Source organism: Schistocerca cancellata, chromosome 3, assembly GCF_023864275.1.
Source record: "Schistocerca cancellata isolate TAMUIC-IGC-003103 chromosome 3, iqSchCanc2.1, whole genome shotgun sequence".
Classification (NCBI taxonomy): domain Eukaryota; kingdom Metazoa; phylum Arthropoda; class Insecta; order Orthoptera; family Acrididae; genus Schistocerca; species Schistocerca cancellata.
This window is the reverse complement of record NC_064628.1, coordinates 326,922,450-326,941,759: the sequence shown is the minus strand read 5'-3', so window position 1 is coordinate 326,941,759 and position 19,310 is coordinate 326,922,450. Positions and strand designations below refer to the sequence as shown.

General features: G+C 41.7%; 1 protein-coding gene across 1 annotated transcript in view; it reads right to left on the bottom strand.

Annotated features, from left to right (window-relative positions):
- LOC126176711 (sialin-like) overlaps nucleotides 1-19,310 on the bottom strand; it is a 189,098-nt gene that overhangs the window by 52,711 nt on the left and 117,077 nt on the right. The window contains exon 7 of the mRNA XM_049923877.1: nucleotides 5,354-5,486. Within this exon, the coding sequence (XP_049779834.1) occupies nucleotides 5,354-5,486 (133 nt within the window). The remainder of the gene's footprint in view (nucleotides 1-5,353; nucleotides 5,487-19,310) is intronic.

Below are 19,310 nucleotides of genomic sequence, written 5' to 3'. Positions count from 1 at the left end.
CAAAAAAGGTGTACAGTACGGATTTTATACTTTGGTGTTTCTCAAAGAGGCCACTCGTGTCACATTTTCAGCGATCTGTCATCCATCTTTATGATAACACATTTGGCTGTTTACTTCCCCGTTATATTAATGTTAACAAAGGCTTGTAGGTTTGAATACTTTCTTGTATTTATACACGGTATAAAAAAGTATTCCATACTCTGAGAGGTGGTAATATGGACCAAAACAAGAAAAAAAATATGTTGTCGATAAGGGCTCCAAAAGGCCTACCTTAAGAGCTATGAGTGTTTGTTTGTCTTCATTATGTGATTTGACATATCTCATTTACTGCAAGATTCTTGCTATTACGAATTACCAATAGAATGCAATATAAAAATGAGTAAACAAAGGAGAACACATAATTTCGCAATTTTCCATACTGAATAATGCGCTTCCTTTATGCTGTCAAGTGCAAAAGTAAAACTGCAATGCAAAATCATTTCACAAACTTCTCAAAATACAAACTCATTCCACTAGAACTAATATATTCGCTGTGTTTATCCAAAACCGTGAATAAGATTTACAGTAACAACACTAACAGACGCCCTGTGCTTGGTGCATCGATGGACAATAACAGAGGTATGTGTCCTCATTTGTTTACTGTATTCTGTGGTCGTTCGTAATAGCAAATAGCGTGCAGTAGAAGTGATGTGTTTCACAGTAGCGGAGACGAAAAAGTGTTCATAGCTTTTAAGGTATACATTTTAGAATTTATGCTTATTGAACGTTTTTTACTTGGTTTAGTCCATAATACCACCTCTCAAAATATATTCTTTTTTAACCCCTTGTATATAGAATGTTGTACTTGTGCATATTTTTACGTGACTCAACTACCACGTCTCATGCTAAAAACGGTACAGCCAGTAACGTACGAGCAGTCTTGCGATAAAGTTCGAAAATAAATTGCCTACAGAAAGACTTCTGAAAGTGTTAGAGGTTCGCCATGTTTTACGAATTAGGATACACGACTTTTAAAAAATAAATGGCTCATACATTGCCACCGTTCTGCCCAAAATGGTTTTTCGTTACATAAATGCACCAAGGCGCATAGGTGTTTGACGTGTTTCTGAGAAGCTGCTTAACTTATTCTTCAGATTATTTAGCTTCCACTTCAATTTAATCGTTAAATGTGCCTTGTCCATCAGTCCAAAGTGGATAAAGCTTCCACGTTCCTGTCGAAAGATGGATTGATAACAGTGTTAAAGAAACAATTTGGACCATTTTCTAGAAGCAATTCTATAGATTGTGGAAAGACAGAAACAGAACAGTGTTGTAAGTGGGCTGCTTCTGTGTTGGCAGTGCTGTGTAGCGCTTTGTATTGGATCTCTGACTGCACTTTCTTTGTAAGAGACTCTGTGGCTGGTTGGACTAGTATTGGAAGTTTATCGCCAGTACTGTTGAGCAATTGGAAGTTAGTCGCCAGCAGTGATGGAAGTACTGTTGGGCAGTTGGAGGTGAACAGCAAGCAGTGATGGATGTTAAATTTGAGAAGTTAGCAATGATGAAGGGCAGAGGTCTGAAGTGTTAGATAAGGCTAACAATCTGGAAGTATCCGACTTGGAGACTGAAAATTATTCATGATTATATATCTTTGTATTGGATGTCAATGACGATTTATATTCATGTTTGAACTGGATGTCACACTATTAAGGTAAAAGAATACATTATTTGGTTTGCAACAAAATCTTTCCTTTGCTAACCACATGCCTATTAGTAGTTAGTGGCTTTAGTAGTTAGAATCTTTTATTTGGCTGGCAGTATTGACGCTCGCTGTATTGCAGTAGTTCGCGTAATGAAGATTTTTGTGACGTAAGTGCTTAATGAAATGTGTAGGTTATTGTTAAAATTTCTTTTTAGTCAGGGCCATTCTTTTGAATTAATTATTTGAAGTCAGGTTGCAATTTTTTTGAGCAGTCAGATGGCGTTGCGCTAGAATATTGTGGGTCAGTGTTGACATGATAAGAAAAAGTAAAGAGAAAGTAGGCTCAATACGTTCAGTTTTACTCAGCTGTTTCAGAATCAAATAACGTAGAAGTTTCATCTTCTCAGTCATTCAGCAATTTAAGTACAGACACACACATTTAAATAAAGAAGATTCAATGCTTATACATCCACCTACATCTACATCCAAACCCCCCACACAACAATGAAGTACATGGCGGAGAATACTTAAGGTTCACCACATAACAGGGTTTCCTTCCAGTTCCAGTGGCACAAGGACAATGACTGTTTGGTTGCCTCTCTGCGGGCGGTGAACAGTCCAGTCCTGTCTTCACAGTCGCTACAGGAGCGATAGCTAGGGGGTGAAGAATGTCTCTACGTTCATCGCTCAGTAAGGGTTCCCGAAGTTTTGTTAAGTAAGCTCTGGCTGGATAATCGGCGTCTGTCTCTACGCGTCTACCATTTCAGGTTTCTCTGCATTTCCGTGAATCTCTTCCGTAAGCGTGACAAAAGTTACACCATTCGTGGTGCCCTTTTATGTAGCCATTCAAATTACATGTTACTCCTATCTGGTGCAGCACCCACAAAATTGAGCTATATTCTAGGTAGGATCGTACGAGAGTTTTTTAAGTGAAATATTTAACATAATGTCGTCTACATTAAACTGTGGTTAGGAAACTAACTGTTTATGACACCAAAAGATAAATTAAAATAAGTGTCTGTCATTTTATTTACTCCCACGACGCGTTTCAGGGTCTTACTCCCGCAACTACATGTAGCTCAGAGGATACACTGCATATCTGTTTGCTGGCTGGCTGTTTTCTGTATCATTTCGCTACAGATAACGTGGAATCAGCACTTGTTAACGTAATATGGCACTAGATTTACAAATTTTGGATCAATAATATAGCTATTATAATATGTTCTAGAAGAAAAAACACTTAAGTTAGTTAGGAGTACACATTTCCATCCTTAGATGTCACACAAACACGAATCAGTAACATAAACAGTCCACAGATTGTCCATACATTGAGATACAACGCCTTGTAAGTAAATGAGCTTTCATTACTGCTTACATTGCGAATCAAAGATACAAGTAACAATTATTTAATTAATTAATATCTTTTTGCTTGAGAATACTATTATAGCCAAAAATAAAAATACTAAAAATAAAATATACAAACCTAATTTTGGCGTATTTGCTTGATATGTTTTGGTTTGATAATTTGGACATTAATTTACGATCTAGGTCATTGCAAATAGATCGTGGCAAAAGTTATGGTGCATCGTGTAGTATGCTTTACAACCTCCTAAAGAAGCTCATTGCGGCTGTCTCAGCTTTGTCATTGTGTTCTGCCCATGCTTTCTATTCTGAAGAAAAAGTTTAGGTTCTTCATAGTGTGTCCTAAATCATAAAACAATTCCCAAATTATCCAACCAAAACACAACAAATAAATATGCTGAAACTAGGATTATATGTTTTATATTTTTTACATTGTTATTTTTTGTAATAAATCTATACAATGTCTGAGCTATTTATGTTATCGGTTCCTGTTTTTGAGGCATCGAAGGATAGAAATATATATTTATAAGGAACCTCTGTGTTCTTTCTGCTGAAACAAATTGCAAGTAGCTTTATTATTGTTTTAAAAGTTGTTGTCTTGGTGCCATATTACTTACATAAGTTCTGATTATACCTAATTTGCAGCGAACTGAAATTCAAAAGAGACAGCTGTCAACAGCCAGCAAACAAATGCCATGTTATTCCCTGAGCTACTTGAAGATGAGGGTGTACGCCCTCGTGAGAGTAAATAAAGTGACTGACACATATGATTATTTTAATTTTTCTTTTATTAGGAAAGTACTTTATAGAGTGATTGTATTTTCCCGGAATCCTACTGTTGAAACGAAGCTTCCCACCTGCTTGATCCGTGACTGAGCCTACGATCATTCCATTTCATAACCTCAGACACTCTTCTCAGTCTTCTTCTCGCGTCTATCCGTTTCGAATGTTGGTGACCATCATAACTTGTTCCAAAAACTTCCTCGCTCGTGTTCGAAGTCCATGTCCTTACGTTTCCGAGCCACGACGTTCTTCTTCTTCCTCCTCATCTACCAGCTATCTTTGCTTGAAAAATGTTCTGCAGCAATAAAATACCTATTTCCATTCCTCATTACACGGCCAAGACATTGTGGTTTTCTGCATTTTATTATGTTTACGACTTCTTTTTCTTCCTTCATTTTGCGGAGAATGCGGTAGTAATTCCATCTTTTCTGGCACTCTTAGCATTTCCTGTACAGCAACATCTCAAATGCCTTAAGTTGTTTTGCACGTCGTCTTGGTCAAAGCGCAGTGCTCACCTCCAGTTAACAGTTTTGGCGATTACTTTTGAAATAATAAATAATTTATTGCTTTTTCCCGTCTGTTAAATTTTCATTTGACTTTCTCTTATAACACACTGTTAGCATCCTTATATAGAACTGGATGTGGAGATATAATTTTGTGTAATTTAATCATAATCGTCTCACACTAAAACAATATTGCTGGTAATGACCTCGCTTAGTGTGTTCAGAACACGAAACTATACTACATAAGCCTTTTCGTTCCCATGTCAGTGTGCCCTGATATAAGTAGCACATTTCTGCACCTCTCCGAAACACCATTGATATCTCTCCGCAACTGGCTAATTTTGTGGGTAGTAGTGAGTTCTCTTACGTGCAGCTATTTTCCAGGCGTCCGCACGCCCCAACTCCATTCGTTGTATTCACGGAGAGAGCTCTAGCATGTGAAAGGACAGCGGTTCAAATTCTCGTCGGGCCAACCAGATTAAGGATTTTTGTCGTTTTCCTAAACGGCACAAGGTAAATGTTGATATAGTTCGTTTCGAAGGGTATACATAAAATGAAAAACAGAAACTTTTTTCAAAAGGTGTGCTTGATGTGCAAACAAAATAAACCTAGTTTCGTTGAGTAATACGGCACGTCCAAAGGCATGGGCGCCGGCGTGAACATGCATAGTGAATACACTACAGCATATATTTTACCTGAGTGGGTCAACACAAGAACAGTCTGGCTTCAGAACAAAGCAGACGTCGTCTCATCTTAGCAACACAATTTCTAGGACTGAACTAGATAAAATCATAGGGAACTCCGTCGTTGGAAAGTAGTATGGCAAAAATAAACGAAAAACAGAAGGATTCGCTTATTGTCTTTGTGTTTAAACCCTGCGTGATACAGTCTCTCTCCGTCAAATGGAGACGATGCATCTTGTTTACTGAATAACATTATGACATAGCTTCTTTTGTCGTTAATAACAACAAATTCTCAACAAGCAATGTGTGAAAATACAATAAAGAGACAGAAATTAGCTTACCTATTGCATTTATTAGGCGGAAACCGGTGATTTTGGATACGTAGCCCTTCCGGAACACAAAGTCAGCGAGCCACCCAAACAACAGACTGCCGACTCCACCGGTGATGTGAGGTATGGCGGACAGGAGCCCGTTCTGCATAAAACGTGGCTACTTTGGTGACTGTTCCCAAACAGTGTTCAGGACTGTCACAAGTCACACACATCTCAGCCCTCAATGGAGGCGAGTTTGACATCGTCTGCAAACAACGATGCTGTTACATTCTGTGTCCCCTACTCACACAAAAACATATTTTAAACTCATAAATACCCACATATATCCTGAATTGCTTTACTTTCAGCTAAAAAGAAATTTAATTCAAAATATATTCGCGTCGAGTTCTGAGAATTAGTCTTCAGATTGAGTTTACTTTGTGTAAGACCGTCTGTGATGTTGAAATATTTCTGTATCCGTGATTGTTGAGAAGACACCCGTTACGCTGAGTTGCAGTGCTAGTTAAATGGTAAGTCATTTCAACCGAACCCAGTAAAAATCATTCTCAGAACACTCTCTAAATATAACGATTCCTGTCCGACAAATTGTTTCTCGTGAGGTATATGGCTTTCACCAATTCACATTTTCTCTGCTACTTAAGCAGATACTTAGAATTTCGTTTATAATTTGGAGCTAGCCCATACAAATACCGTTCATCACGTGAAACTTCCTGGCAGATTGGTTGGTTCAAATGGCTCCAAGCACTATGGGACTTAACATCTGAGATCATGAGTCCCCTAGACTTAGAACTACTTAAACCTAACTAAACTAAGGACATCACACACATCCAGGCAGCAGGCAGGATTCTAACCTGCGACGGTAGCAGCAGCGCGGTTCCGGACTGAAGCTCCTAGAACCGCTCGGCCACACGGCCGGCACCTGGCAGATTAAGTTGTGTTTCATTCTGGACACATACCCCAAGTTGCGGCTAAGCCATGTCTCCGCAATTTCCAAGAGTGCTACTCCAGCAAAAATTTCGAGAGGAGCTTCCCTGAAGTTTGGAAGGTAGAAGATGAATTACTGGTGAAAGTAAATCTGTAGTAGTTCAATCGGTAGAGCAATTACCCACAAAAGGCAAAGTCTGGAGTTCGAGTCTCAGTCTGGCACACAGTTTTAATGAGCCAGGCAGTTTTATGTCTGTTCACATCTCGCGGCAGAGTGAAAATTTCCTTCTGCTCATCACGTGTTTCACGAGCCTTTCAGTTCAAAGGAAAACGTCGATTTGTTTCTTATTACAAACCAAATGTTTTTATAATGGGATTCTATAAGCCCATTGTGGTATCAACGTTCGATACCACACTTGTTAGGGGTTGCAGTTATTGATCGCGGTCCGTAATAGATATGGCTGGACCCGCGAGTCGCGACTAGCGCCGCTCCGCGGCTTGTGACAAGTATCTAGCGAGTTCTTGTCCTCTCTTGCTCGGGACGTCAACTAGGAATGTAACATAGCCTTCAGCTGATAGGAAGCAATCTCTAACAAGGCGCTTTGTCAAGTACGACATAAGTAATGCCTCTCTAGATATGTTTGTAATTATATGTATGCAACATATGAAAAAACCTGTACCACAAGTTAAGTACAATATACAGGGTGAGTCACCTAACATTACCGCTGGATATATTTCGTAAACCACATCAAATACTGACGAATCGATTCCACAGACCGAACGTGAGGAGAGGGGCTAGTGTAATTGGTTAATACAAACCATAAAAAAATGCACGGAAGTATGTTTTTTAACACAAACCTACGTTTTTTTAAATGGAACCCCGTTAGTTTTGTTAGCACATCTGAACATATAAACAAATATGTAATCAGTGTCGTTTGTTGCATTGTAAAATGTTAATTACATCCGGAGATATTGTAACCTAAAGTTGACGCTTGAGTACCACTCCCCCGCTGTTCGATCGTGTCTATCGGAGAGCACCGAATTACCTAGGGATCCAAAGGTAAAGGTGATGGACCTTAGGTACAGAAGAGACTGGAACAGCACATTACGTCCACATGCTAACACCTTTTTATTGGTCTTTTTCACTGACGCACATGTACATTACCATGAGGGGTGGGGTACACATACACACGTGGTTTCCGTTTTCAATTACGGAGTGGAATAGAGTGTGTCCCGACATGTCACGCCAATAGATGTTCAATGTGGTGGCCATCATTTGCTGCACACAATTGCAATCTCTGGCGTAATGAATGTCGTACACGCCGCAGTACATCTTGTGTAATGTCGCCGCAGGCTGCCACAATACGTTGTTTCATATCCTCTGGGGCTGTAGGCACATCACGGTACACATTCTCCTTTAACGTACCCCACAGAAAGAAGTCCAGAGGTGTAAGATCAGGAGAACAGGCTGGCCAATTTATGCGTCCTCCATGTCCTATGAAACGCCCGTCGAACGTGTACCTCACCCCTCATGGTAATGTACATGAGCGTCAGTGAAAAAGACCAATAAAAAGGTGTTAGTATGTGGACGTATTGTGCTGTTCCAGTCTCTTCTGTACCTAAGGTCCATTACCGTTCCCTTTGGATCCCTACGTAATTCGGTGTTCTCCGATACACACGATCGAACAACGGAGGAGTGGTACTCAAGCGTCAGCTTTAGGTTACAATATCTCCGGATGTAATTAACATTTTACAATGCAACAAACGGCACTGATTGCGTATTTGTTTATACGTTCAGATGTGCTAACAAAACTAACGGGGTTCCATTTAAAAAAAACGTAGGTTTGTGTTAAAAAACATACTTCCGTGCATTTTTTTATGGTTTGTATTAACCAGTTTCACTAGCCCCTCTCCTCACGTTCGGTCTGTGGAATCGATTCGTCAGTATTTGATGTGGTTTACGAAATATATCCAGCGGTAATGTTAGGTGACTCACCCTGTATTTTATTTTTTACCAACGCCTACTAATTATATCAGTCGTTGCAGATACAAACTATGCAGCCAGCTCCTTACCGACTTCACTGCCAAACCTGCAGTATATGTTTCTATTTAGCATTGGCCACCTGTCATCATAACAACTGACGACGAGAATCATAACAACCATTTGATAGAGTGGACGGTTGTAGCTTCTGTAAAGGTCACATCCTGTCTCGTAGCTGATAGACATAAACCTCGTTTCCGCGTACTCCCAAACAGAACCGTGACGTAATATGTTTTCAAAATTCGAGCGCAATTAGTTGTTGTCTGTTGCTGTCGTCTGCCATTACATTCGCCCCACGGTGTAAGACCGGTGCACATCTTCTTCAGCACCGGAAACAATGCACCATACATACGATGCCGCAGTGCCTGTGTTGTTCAGAAGTACGGTGCAATCAATGTTCACTCGGACATATGGAAGTCTGGGACTGGTCGTAAAGCGTGCCCGGATGGCCTAACGATAACTCAACCAATCACGAAAAGCGGAAAATCCGGGTTCGCGTTCCAGTCCAGCACAAATTTTCATTGCCGTCATTGCACTGTACAGTTGATGGTTGTCCACATTTGCAAGTACGAGTAGATTTCTTGTATACAGGGTGTCCCAGCCATCTTGTCCACCCAAAATATCTCTGGAACAATAACAGCTAACGGAAACCGACTTTCACCGGTATCAATGTAGGGCTGGGGCCCATGAATGTACATATTTGGAAACATTCTAAAACGAAAGCATATGTGTTTTTTTTAACACAAACTTATGTTTTTTTAAATGAACCTCCTATATTTTTTCTTCAGCAATCCATAGCATGACAAAGCACATACACAATGGCGTTGATTGCATCGAAATATTCCCATTACATCCCGAGATATTGAGACGCGAAGTTGACGCTTGAAACACCCGTCATGCGCTGCTAGCGCCCGTCCTGAGGCTCAGGCGTGAACCCCATGCTGCCCGTAATCGCGATGTGATCGACATGTGTAATCACACCTCCATACTTATCAAGAGGTCCGAAACGAATAATACGGTCTGCTGCCATCAACTCTCATAAGAACATAATGGTTTCCCTCTTGCACGTTTTACGTATCTACGTACACAATATGAACCAGTACCGATCGGTGTACACTCGTCAGGTTGTCGTATTTATCCTGCACACCAAAAATAAGGTTTATCTAATGCGTTATATGACCCATTGTGCCTGTCGCGCAGGGCCTGGCTCTACCTAGTCAAGTGTCCAACGTAGTTCCCACTACTGCCACAGTTACCACTTCGCCTTGTTTATGATTTGCGACCCATGCAAACTCCTGTACTCCACCACCCTCCGAGCATCCCATTTGTTGTTGTTTTGGCGTGCAGAACACCGCTTCCCAGTGTAGTCGTGCATCAGAGTAATTACGGGCAGCATGGGGTTCACGCCCGAGCCTCAGGACGTGCGCTAGCAGCGCATGTCGGGTGTTTCAAGCGTCAACTTCGCGTCTCAATATCTCGGGATGTAATGGGAATATTGCGATGCAATCAACGCCATTGTGTATGTGCTTTGTCATGCTATGGATTGCTGAAGAAAAAAAACATAAGTTTTAAACATTTAAAAAAACATAAGTTTGTGTTAAAAAACACATATGCTTTCGATTTAGAATGTTTCCAAATATGTACATTCATGGGCCCCAGCCCTACATTGATACTGGTGAAAGTCGTTTTCCAATAGCTGTTATTGTTCCAGAGATATTTTGGGTGGACAAGATAGCTGGGACACCCTGTATGACATCCAATTTCACGACCTCCCGACTAAAATTACTGGCGGGTTTAGTAATCTGTTTGTCGCGTTGTTTACCCTGTGGTAGTGACCGCTCATAGCAGCCAGGACCTGATTTATCAAATGGAATCTGATGGTTTCCTGGTTGAAAAGCGTGTTCCGCAACAGCTGATCTGTCTGTTTTTCCCCTCCTACAGTTGTTCTCATATTCTTAGAGTCATTTTTCCATCTGCATCCATATTCTGCAAACCACTGAGAAGCACATGGAAGAGGACTCTTCCCATTATACAAATTATTGGGGATTCTTCCCATTCTAGTCACTTCTGGAGTGCAGGAGAAATTATTTGCTTAAACACATCGGCGTGTGCTGTAATTAGTCTGCAAGCCTCTAGCCTCTTTATACACTCATTAAGGACCATCATAGCAGCCTATCGTGCATTTCTAAAATCTCAATTTGCGTACATGCACATTAATGTCACTTTGCTGCTATATTACATCGTCAGGCAAACGGTAGGTACACTATGTGATCAAAAGTACCCGGACACCCCCAAAAACATACGTTTTTCATATTAGACGCATTGTGGTGCCACCGACTGCCAGGTACTCCATATCAGCGACCTCAGTAGTAATTAGACATCATGAGAGAGCGGAATGGAGGGCTCCTCGGAACTCACGGACTTCGAACGTGGTCAGGTGATTGGGTGTCACTTGTGTCATACGTCTGTACGCGAGATTTCTACACTGTCAAATATCCCTACGTCCACTGTTTTCGATGTGATGGTGAAGTGGAAACGTGAAGGGACACGTACAGCGCAAAAGCGAATAGGCCGACCTCGTCTGTTGACTGACAGAGGCCGTCGACAGTTGAAGAGCGTAGTAGTGTGTGAAAGGTAGACATCTATCCTGACCATCACACAGGAATTCCAAACTGCATGAGGATCCACTGCAAGCACTACGATAGTTAGCTGGGAGGTGAGAAAATTTGGATTTCATGGTCGAGCGGCTGCTCAGAAGCCACGTATCTCGCCGGTAGATGCCAAACGACGCCTCGCTTGGTGTAAGGAGCGCAAACATTGGCCGACTGAACAGTGGAGAAACGTTGTGTGGAGTGACGAATCACGGTAAACAATGTGGCTATCCGATGGCAGGGTGTGGGTATGGCGAATGCCCGGTGAACGTCATCTGCCAGCGTGTCTAGTGCCAACAGTAAAATTCAGAGGTAGTGGTGTTACGGTGTGGTCCTGTGTTTGATGTTGTGTCTTGGAGTGTTTCATGTGTTGTTTTGCGTGGCACTATAACAGCACAGGCCTACATTGATGTTTTAAGCACCTTCTTGCTTCCCACTGTTAAAGAGCAATTCGGGGATGGCGATAGCATCTTTCAACACGATCGAGCACCTGTTCATAATGCACTCCAATGGCGGAGTGGTTACACTACAATAGCATCCCTGTAATGGAGTAGCCTGCACAGATTCCTGACCCGAATCCATTAGAACATCTTTACATTTACATCTACAGCTACATGGATACTCTGCAAATCACATTTAAGTGCCTGGTAGAGGGTTCATCGAACCACCTTCACAATTCTCGATTATTCCAATCTCGTATAGCGCGCGGAAAGAATGAACACCTATATATTTCCGTACGAGCTCTGATTTTCCTTATTTTATCTTGGTGATCGTTGCTCCCTATGTAAGTCGGCGTCAACAAAATATTTTCGCATTCGGAGGAGAAAGTTGCTGATCAGAATTTCGTGAGAAGATACCGTCGCAACGAAAAACGCCTTTCTTTTAATGATGTCCATCCCAAATCCTGTATCATTTCTGTGACACTCTCTCCCATATTTCGCGATCGTACAAAACGTGCTGCCTTTCTTTGACTTTTTCGATGTACTCCGTCAGTCCTATTTGGTAAGGATCCCACACCGCGCAATAGTATTCTAAAAGTGGACGGTCAAGCGTAGTCTCCTTAGTAGGTCTGTTACATTTTCTAAGTGTCCTGCCAGTAAAAGGCAGTCTTTGGTTATCCTTCCCCACAACATTTTGTGTGTGTTCCTTCCAATTTAAATTGTTCGTAATTGTAATACCTAGGTATTTAGTTGAATTTACGGCTTTTAGATTAGACTGATTTATTGTGTAACAGAAGTTTAACGCGTTCCTTTTAGCACTCATGTGGATAACCTCACACTTTTCGTTATTTAAGGTCAACTGCCACTTTTCACATTATTCCGATATTTCTTTTAATTCGTTTTGCAGTTTGTTTTGATCTTCTGATGACTTTATTAGTCGATAAACGACAGCGTCATCTGCAAACAACCGAAGACGGCTGCTCATATTGTCTCCCAAATCGTTTATATAGATAAGGAACAGCAAAGGCCTATAACACTACCTTTGGGAACGCCAGAAATCACTTCTGTTTTACTCGATGACTTTCCGTCAATTACAACGAACTGTGACCTCTCTGACAGGAAATCAGAGATCCAGTCACATAACTGAGACGATATTCCATAAGCACGCAATTTCACTATGAGCCGCTTATGTGGTACAATGTCAAAAGCCTTTTGTAAATCCAGAAATACGGAATCGATCTGAAATCCCTTGTCAATAGCACTCAGCACTTCGTGTGAATAAAGAGCCAGTAGTGTTTCACAGGAACGATGTTGACTGTGTGTCAATAGACCGTTTTCTTTGAGGTAATTCATTATGTTCGAACGCAATATATGTTCTAAAATACTGCTGCATATCGACGTTAACGATATTGGCCTGTAATTTAGTGGATTACTGCTACTACCTTTCGTCGAGCAAACGGTTGTATATGATTGTTAAGTATGGAGCTAATGCACAGCATACTCCGAAAGGAACTCAATTGGTATACAGTCTGGACCAGAAGACTTGCTTTTATTAAGTGATTTAAGTTGCTTCACTACTCCGAAGATATTTACTTCTACGTTACTCATGTTGGTAGCTGCCGGCCGGAGTGGCCGTGCGTTTCTAGGCGCTACAGTCTGGAACCGAGCGACCGCTACGGTCGCAGGCTCGAATCCTACCTCGGGCACGGATGTGTGTGATGTCTTTCGGTTAGTTAGGTTTAATTAGTTCTAAGTTCCAGGCGACTGATGACCTCAGAAGTTAAGTCTCTCACAGACATTTTTTTGTTGGTAGCTGTTCTCGATTCGAATTCTGGAATATTCACTTCGTCTTCTTTTGTGAAGTCATTTCGGAAGGCTGTGTTTAGTAACTCTGCTTTGGCAGCACTATCTTCGGTGGTATCTCCTTTGCTATCGTGAAGAGAAGGCATTTATTGTTTCTTGCCGCGAACATACTTCACATAAGACCAGAATCGCTTTGGATCTTCTACCAGGTTTCGAGACATCTTTGGGATGTTTTGGACCGCTGACTTCGTGCCAGACCTCACCGACCGACATCGATACCTGTCTTTAGTGCAGCACTCCGTGAAGAATGGGCTGCCATTCCCCAACAAACCTTCCAGGCGCTGATTGAACGTATACCTGCGAGAGTGAAAGATGTCGTCAAGGCTACAGGTGGGCCACGATACTGAATTCCAGAATTACCGATGGAGAGCGCCACGAACTTGTAAGTCAGTTTCAGCCAGGTGGCCGGATACTTTTGATCACATAGTGTAATTGGCTATATAATGGCATGCACATGACAGGGAGGAGGGTGCATAAATATCATAATTCGGTTCATCTCACGTTGGAGACGAGCGGTAACTTTTGGGTTGTGTGGAGGACAAATGCTTAAACGTGGCTGGAGCATTCTCATTGATTTTGGGTCTCAAGGGCTAGAGCGACGGACGCTCGCTACTTTTACAATTGCTGGTGGTAGTTTTCTCACAAAAGCCTCATGATTTGGTCAGGATCGTGCCAGCTCGGCACCATGACTGTGCTGTTTTTTGGGACATTTCGGAGAAATAGTCGCTGAGCTCCACGGGGTAGCCAACAGAACGGCGCCACATGTAGCACCCCAATCATATTCCATTGGCGGCCATCGTCAGAAAGCTTTCCCCAAAAAGTCCTGGCAGAGGCTGTGGGAGGCTACTCAACAGTAGCGTCAGCACATGTTTGCAGCCACCATCGGAAACTGGTGCGAAGGAATTGTATTGGGCCTAGCTCGATGGGATGTGGTAGTGAGATTCCACACGAATTTGTTGTAAGACCATAACTGGCGAAAGCTTTGTTTATGGGCGATGATTGACGAGTTCTGGCACAGTGGAAGGGTCACTCTCTGGCGCGGGGCAGGGCAGAAGAGAAATATAGAAGTTGGTTTCTGGCCGCCACAGGAGTCGATCGAGTACTTTGCTGCCCTTGTTCCAGAGTAATTTCATTCGCAATTCCACTTGTCCCGCCACCGGGACGAACAAGTTTTTTCACGCCCGCGTCTCGATCCGACTCCAAGGTGGTGGCAATTTCCATGCAGCGGAGCCGACCACGAGTAGCAACCGTCATCAGCACGCAGCCCTGCACCGTACTGTCGGTAATATACGCAGCTTCGGCCTGGAGGATTTCAGTCGATTTTTGAGCCGCCCAAAATTCGATCTGAGGTTCTGCAGTTGTTGCATCCACAGAACCACGCACTATACATAGGATATCGTGGATCTACATCCAATTACCCACTTGTTTATCGGTATTACACATTTCACCTGTTCCCTTATGCTCCCCCTTCTCGTAATAAAGATTCCATGCGTTGTGATTTTACTACATTCTTGCCAATAACTCTATCACATGGGCACTATTTACATATTTGGTTTATGTTCATAGCATGATTGTTCCTTGTAGAAATTCAGGATCAGTTTTGTGTTCCATTTTAGGCAAATAAATGTAATTTTAATTTTCACGATAACATTTATCTGTTTAGCAATCACACACACCAGAATCGTTTCCCATCATGATTTTTGGAGGGTAACATTGATCAATTAATTTCATGAATAAACTATTTGAGCGGGTAGTCACCCTAAATAGTATTTCTGTCAGTGCATTTATAATATTCCTTACATATCTTGCACAGATTCAATAAAAACCCACTTGGGTGTGATCTGTATTACATGATGATTCTGTCCCCTAACTTATATATCGGTTAAGGGTCCCATGATAGCAAACATGCAGCTATTTTCCATAGTGGCGACCCTTGCCTTAGGATTCGCACACAATGGATCACACTGATACAAGTTTTCCAAGACTAATCTTCAAGATGCTTATGGGAGCGATGCTTAGAGGGTTATACCATGCTTCATTTGCCACTTAATGATGGTACTTAACACTTTCGAAGCAATCTTTCACGGAACAGTTAGCATCTCATTTGGCGGGTCACATTCTTCAATATCTCCGTGACGCTCTAACATGGATCAAACAAGTATGTGACCACTTGTGTTACCCTTATTTGTGTATGTACAACTTCATTCATACACTGCAAACCGCTGTGAAGTGCATGGCAAAGGGTACATTACATTGAACCATTTATTAATGCTTTTTCCCACTCCATTCACTTATAGAGTGCAGGAAAAATGATTCCTCACATGCGCTGTAATTAGTGTAATCTTGTCTTAGCAATCTCCATCGGAGCGAAACGTAGGAGTTTGTAAGATAATCGTTGATTCATTTTTTGAAGTTGGTCAGATGTCTTCCATTGCAACTCTTTCAGCAACATCGTCACACTCTTCAACGGATGGAACAAATCTGTGACCATTCGTGCTGCCTCCTCTATATAGTTCAATATCCTCTGTTACTCCTATTTGGTGCGGGTCCAACACGACATTCTATGATAGATCGCATGAGCGTTTTGTATGCAATCTGATTTCTATACTGATTGCATTGCCCTAGTATTCTACCTATAAACTACAGTCTGCCACCTGTTTTACCTACGACTGAGAATATGTGCTCGTTCCATTTCATACACCTACAAATTCTTGCACCAGGGTGATTCTATGAGCTGACTGGTTCCAACTGTGACGCAGTGATGTTATAGTCATAGGATACATAGTTTCTTCGGTTTTGTGTGTTTTTTTTTATTTTTTAAAGTGTACAGTTTTACATCTGTGAACACGTAAAGCAAGTTGCCAATCTTTACACCACTTTGAAATCTTATCAAGATCTGATTGAATATTTATGCAGCTTCTGTCAGACATTACTCCATTACAGATAAATGCATCAACTGCAGTCTGAGGTTACTATTAATATTGCCCGCAAGGTCATTAACATAAACATGAACATCAAGAGACCTAACACCTTCCTTGGGGCACTCCTGAAATTACTTTCACATCTATCGATGACTAGCCATCCAAGATAAAGTGCTGTGACGTCGCCACCAAGAAAACGTCTTCCAGTCACAAATTTCGCTTGATACGCCATCCTATGGTACTTTTGATAATAAGCGGATATGTGGCATTGATTCAAATGTCTTTGGGAAGTATTTGTTCAGTATCCCCTCTTAGTCCTAGTTTGCGCATGTTCCACACACTTGAGCAATATTCTGGGATATGTTACACAAGCGTTATGTCAGCAGTCTCTTTTGTAGCTTTAGAGACTGAATGTAGTTCCCTAGTATCCTACCAATGAACCTATGAATCTATGCCTGTCAACTGCCTTATCAACGACTGACCCTACGTAATAGTTCCATATCATATCTCTACAAACTGTTACACCACGTACCTGTATAAGTTTACCGATTCCAACTGTGACTCATCAGTATTGTATAGAATATTATCTTTTCATTGGCTTTATGGAGTGCAAAATTTTTAATTTCTGAGCGTTGAAGCAAGCTGCACAGCTTTGAAATCTTATCAAGGTCTGACTGAATATTCGTGCAGCTTTTTTTGCAGACGTTACTTCATTAGAGATAAACGCATCATCTGCGAAACGTCTGAGAATTTATACGTATTGTCCGTAAGGGTAAGGGCATTATTATATAACAATAACAGCAAGGATCTCAACACACTCCCCTGGGGCACAAAGATCCATCTACCAACACTTACTAATTCCTGTCAGAAATTTCGCTTACTACCCCACAGGACTGTACTTTCGATATAAAGTGTAGATGTGGTACTGCCGGCCGGGGTGACCGAGCGGTTCTAGGCGCTACAGTCTGGAACCGCGCGACCGCTACAGTCGCAGTTTCGAATCCGGCCTCGGGCATGGATGTGTGTGGTGCCCTTAGGTTAGTAAGGTTTGAGTAGTTCTAAGTTCTAGGGGACTGATGACCTCAGATGTTAGTGTCCCATAGTGCTCAGAGCCATTTTAGATGTGGAACTGAGTCAAGTGCTCTCAAAAGTGAGGCAGTCTTTCTGAGTGCTTTGATCCATGGTGTGTTATCGTCCAAAGATTGCGGCGCCTCACCGAAGTCGGCAACTCGCATCGAGACGATAGCGATGTCTCGCTGCAATCCGCACCAACGAATGGCAGGCGCTGGCGGGACCACACCCTCGCTCTCAGCTCCGCAGGGCCACCTCACGGAGGCCGATATGTAGCCTAGCAGGGGACGGTTTAGACTAATTCATAACCTCCGATCAAGCAGATAACATCGACTAGTTAGGACTCATGTGTTACGCATATCTACTATGGAATTTTACATCTGAACATTTGAACTTTGCCTTTCTGGAGAAGAGTTCAGTAGTATCTACATCAAATGATGCTTTAATATTCAAAGGCAGTTGCAAACATTTGACATATTCCTGTTGTTATGGATTGTATAAAATGGCTAAGCAGGGACGGCTAGAGGACAAATGTAAGGATGTAGAGGCATATCTCACTAGGGGTAAGATAGGTACTGCCTACAGGAAAATTAAAGAGACCTTTGGAGGAAAGAGAGCCACTTGCATGAATATCAAGAGCTCAGATGAAAACCCAGTTTTAAGCAAAGAAGGGAAAGCAGAAAAATGGAAGGAGTATATAGAGGGTCTATCCAAGGGCGATGTACTTGAGGACAATATTATGGAAATGGAAGAGGATGTAGATGAAGATGAAATGGGAGATACGATACTGCGTGAAGAGTTTGACAGAGCACGAAAAGACCTAAGTCGAAACAAGGCCCCGGGGGTAGACAACATTCCATTAGAACTACTGACAGCCTTGGAAGATCCAGTCCTGACAAAACTCTACCATCCGGTGAGCAAAATATGAGACAGGCGAAATACCCTCAGACTTCAAGAAGAATATAATAATTCCAATCCCAAAGAAAGCAGGTGTTGACAGATGTGAAAATTACCGAAGTATCAGTTTAATAAGTCACGGCTGCAAAATACTAACGCGAATTCTTTACAAACGAATAGAAAAACTGGTAGAAGCCGACCTCGGGGAAGATCAGTTTGGATTTCGTAGAAATGTTGGAACACGTGAGGCAATGCTGACCCTGCGAATTATCTTAGAAGATAGATTAAGGAAAGGCAAACCTACGTTTCTAGCATTTGTAAACTTAGAGAAAGCTTTTGACAATGTAGACTGGAATACTCTCTTTCAAATTCTGAAGGTGGCAGCGGTGAAATACAGGGAGCAAAAGGCTATTTACAATTTGTACAGAAACCAGATGGCAGTTATAAGAGTCGAAGGGCATGAAAGGGAAGCAGTGGTTGGGAAAGGAATGAAGCAGTGTTGTAGCCTATCCACGATGTTATTCAATCTGTATATTGAGCAAGCATTAAAGCAAACAAAAGAAAAATTTGGAGTAGGAATTAAAATCCATGGAGAAGAAATAAAAACATTGAGGTTCACCGATCATATTGTAATTCTGTCAAAGACTGCAAAGAACCTGGAAGAGCACTTGAGCGGAATGGACAGTGCCTTGAAAGGAGGATAGAAGTTGAACATCAACAAAAGCGAAACGAGGATAATGGAATGTAGTAGAATTAAGTCTGGTGGTACTGAGGGAATTAGATTCGGAAGTGAGACACTTAAAGTAGTAGATGAGTTTTGCTATTTGGTGAGCAAAATAACTGATGATGGTCGAAGTAGAGAGGATATAAAATGTAGACTGGCAATGGCAAGGAAATCATTTCTGAAGAATAGAAATTTGTTAATCTCGAGTATAGATTCAAATGTCAGGAAGTCGTTTCTGAAAGTATTTGTTTGGAGTGTAGCCATGTATGGAAATGAAACATGGACGATAATTTTTTTAGATAAGAAGAGAATGTGGTGCTACAGAAGAATGCTGAAGATTAGATGGGCAGATCACATAACTAGTGAGGAGGTATTAAATAGAATTGGAGAGAAGAGAAATTTGTGGCACAACTTGACTAGAAGAAGGGATCGAT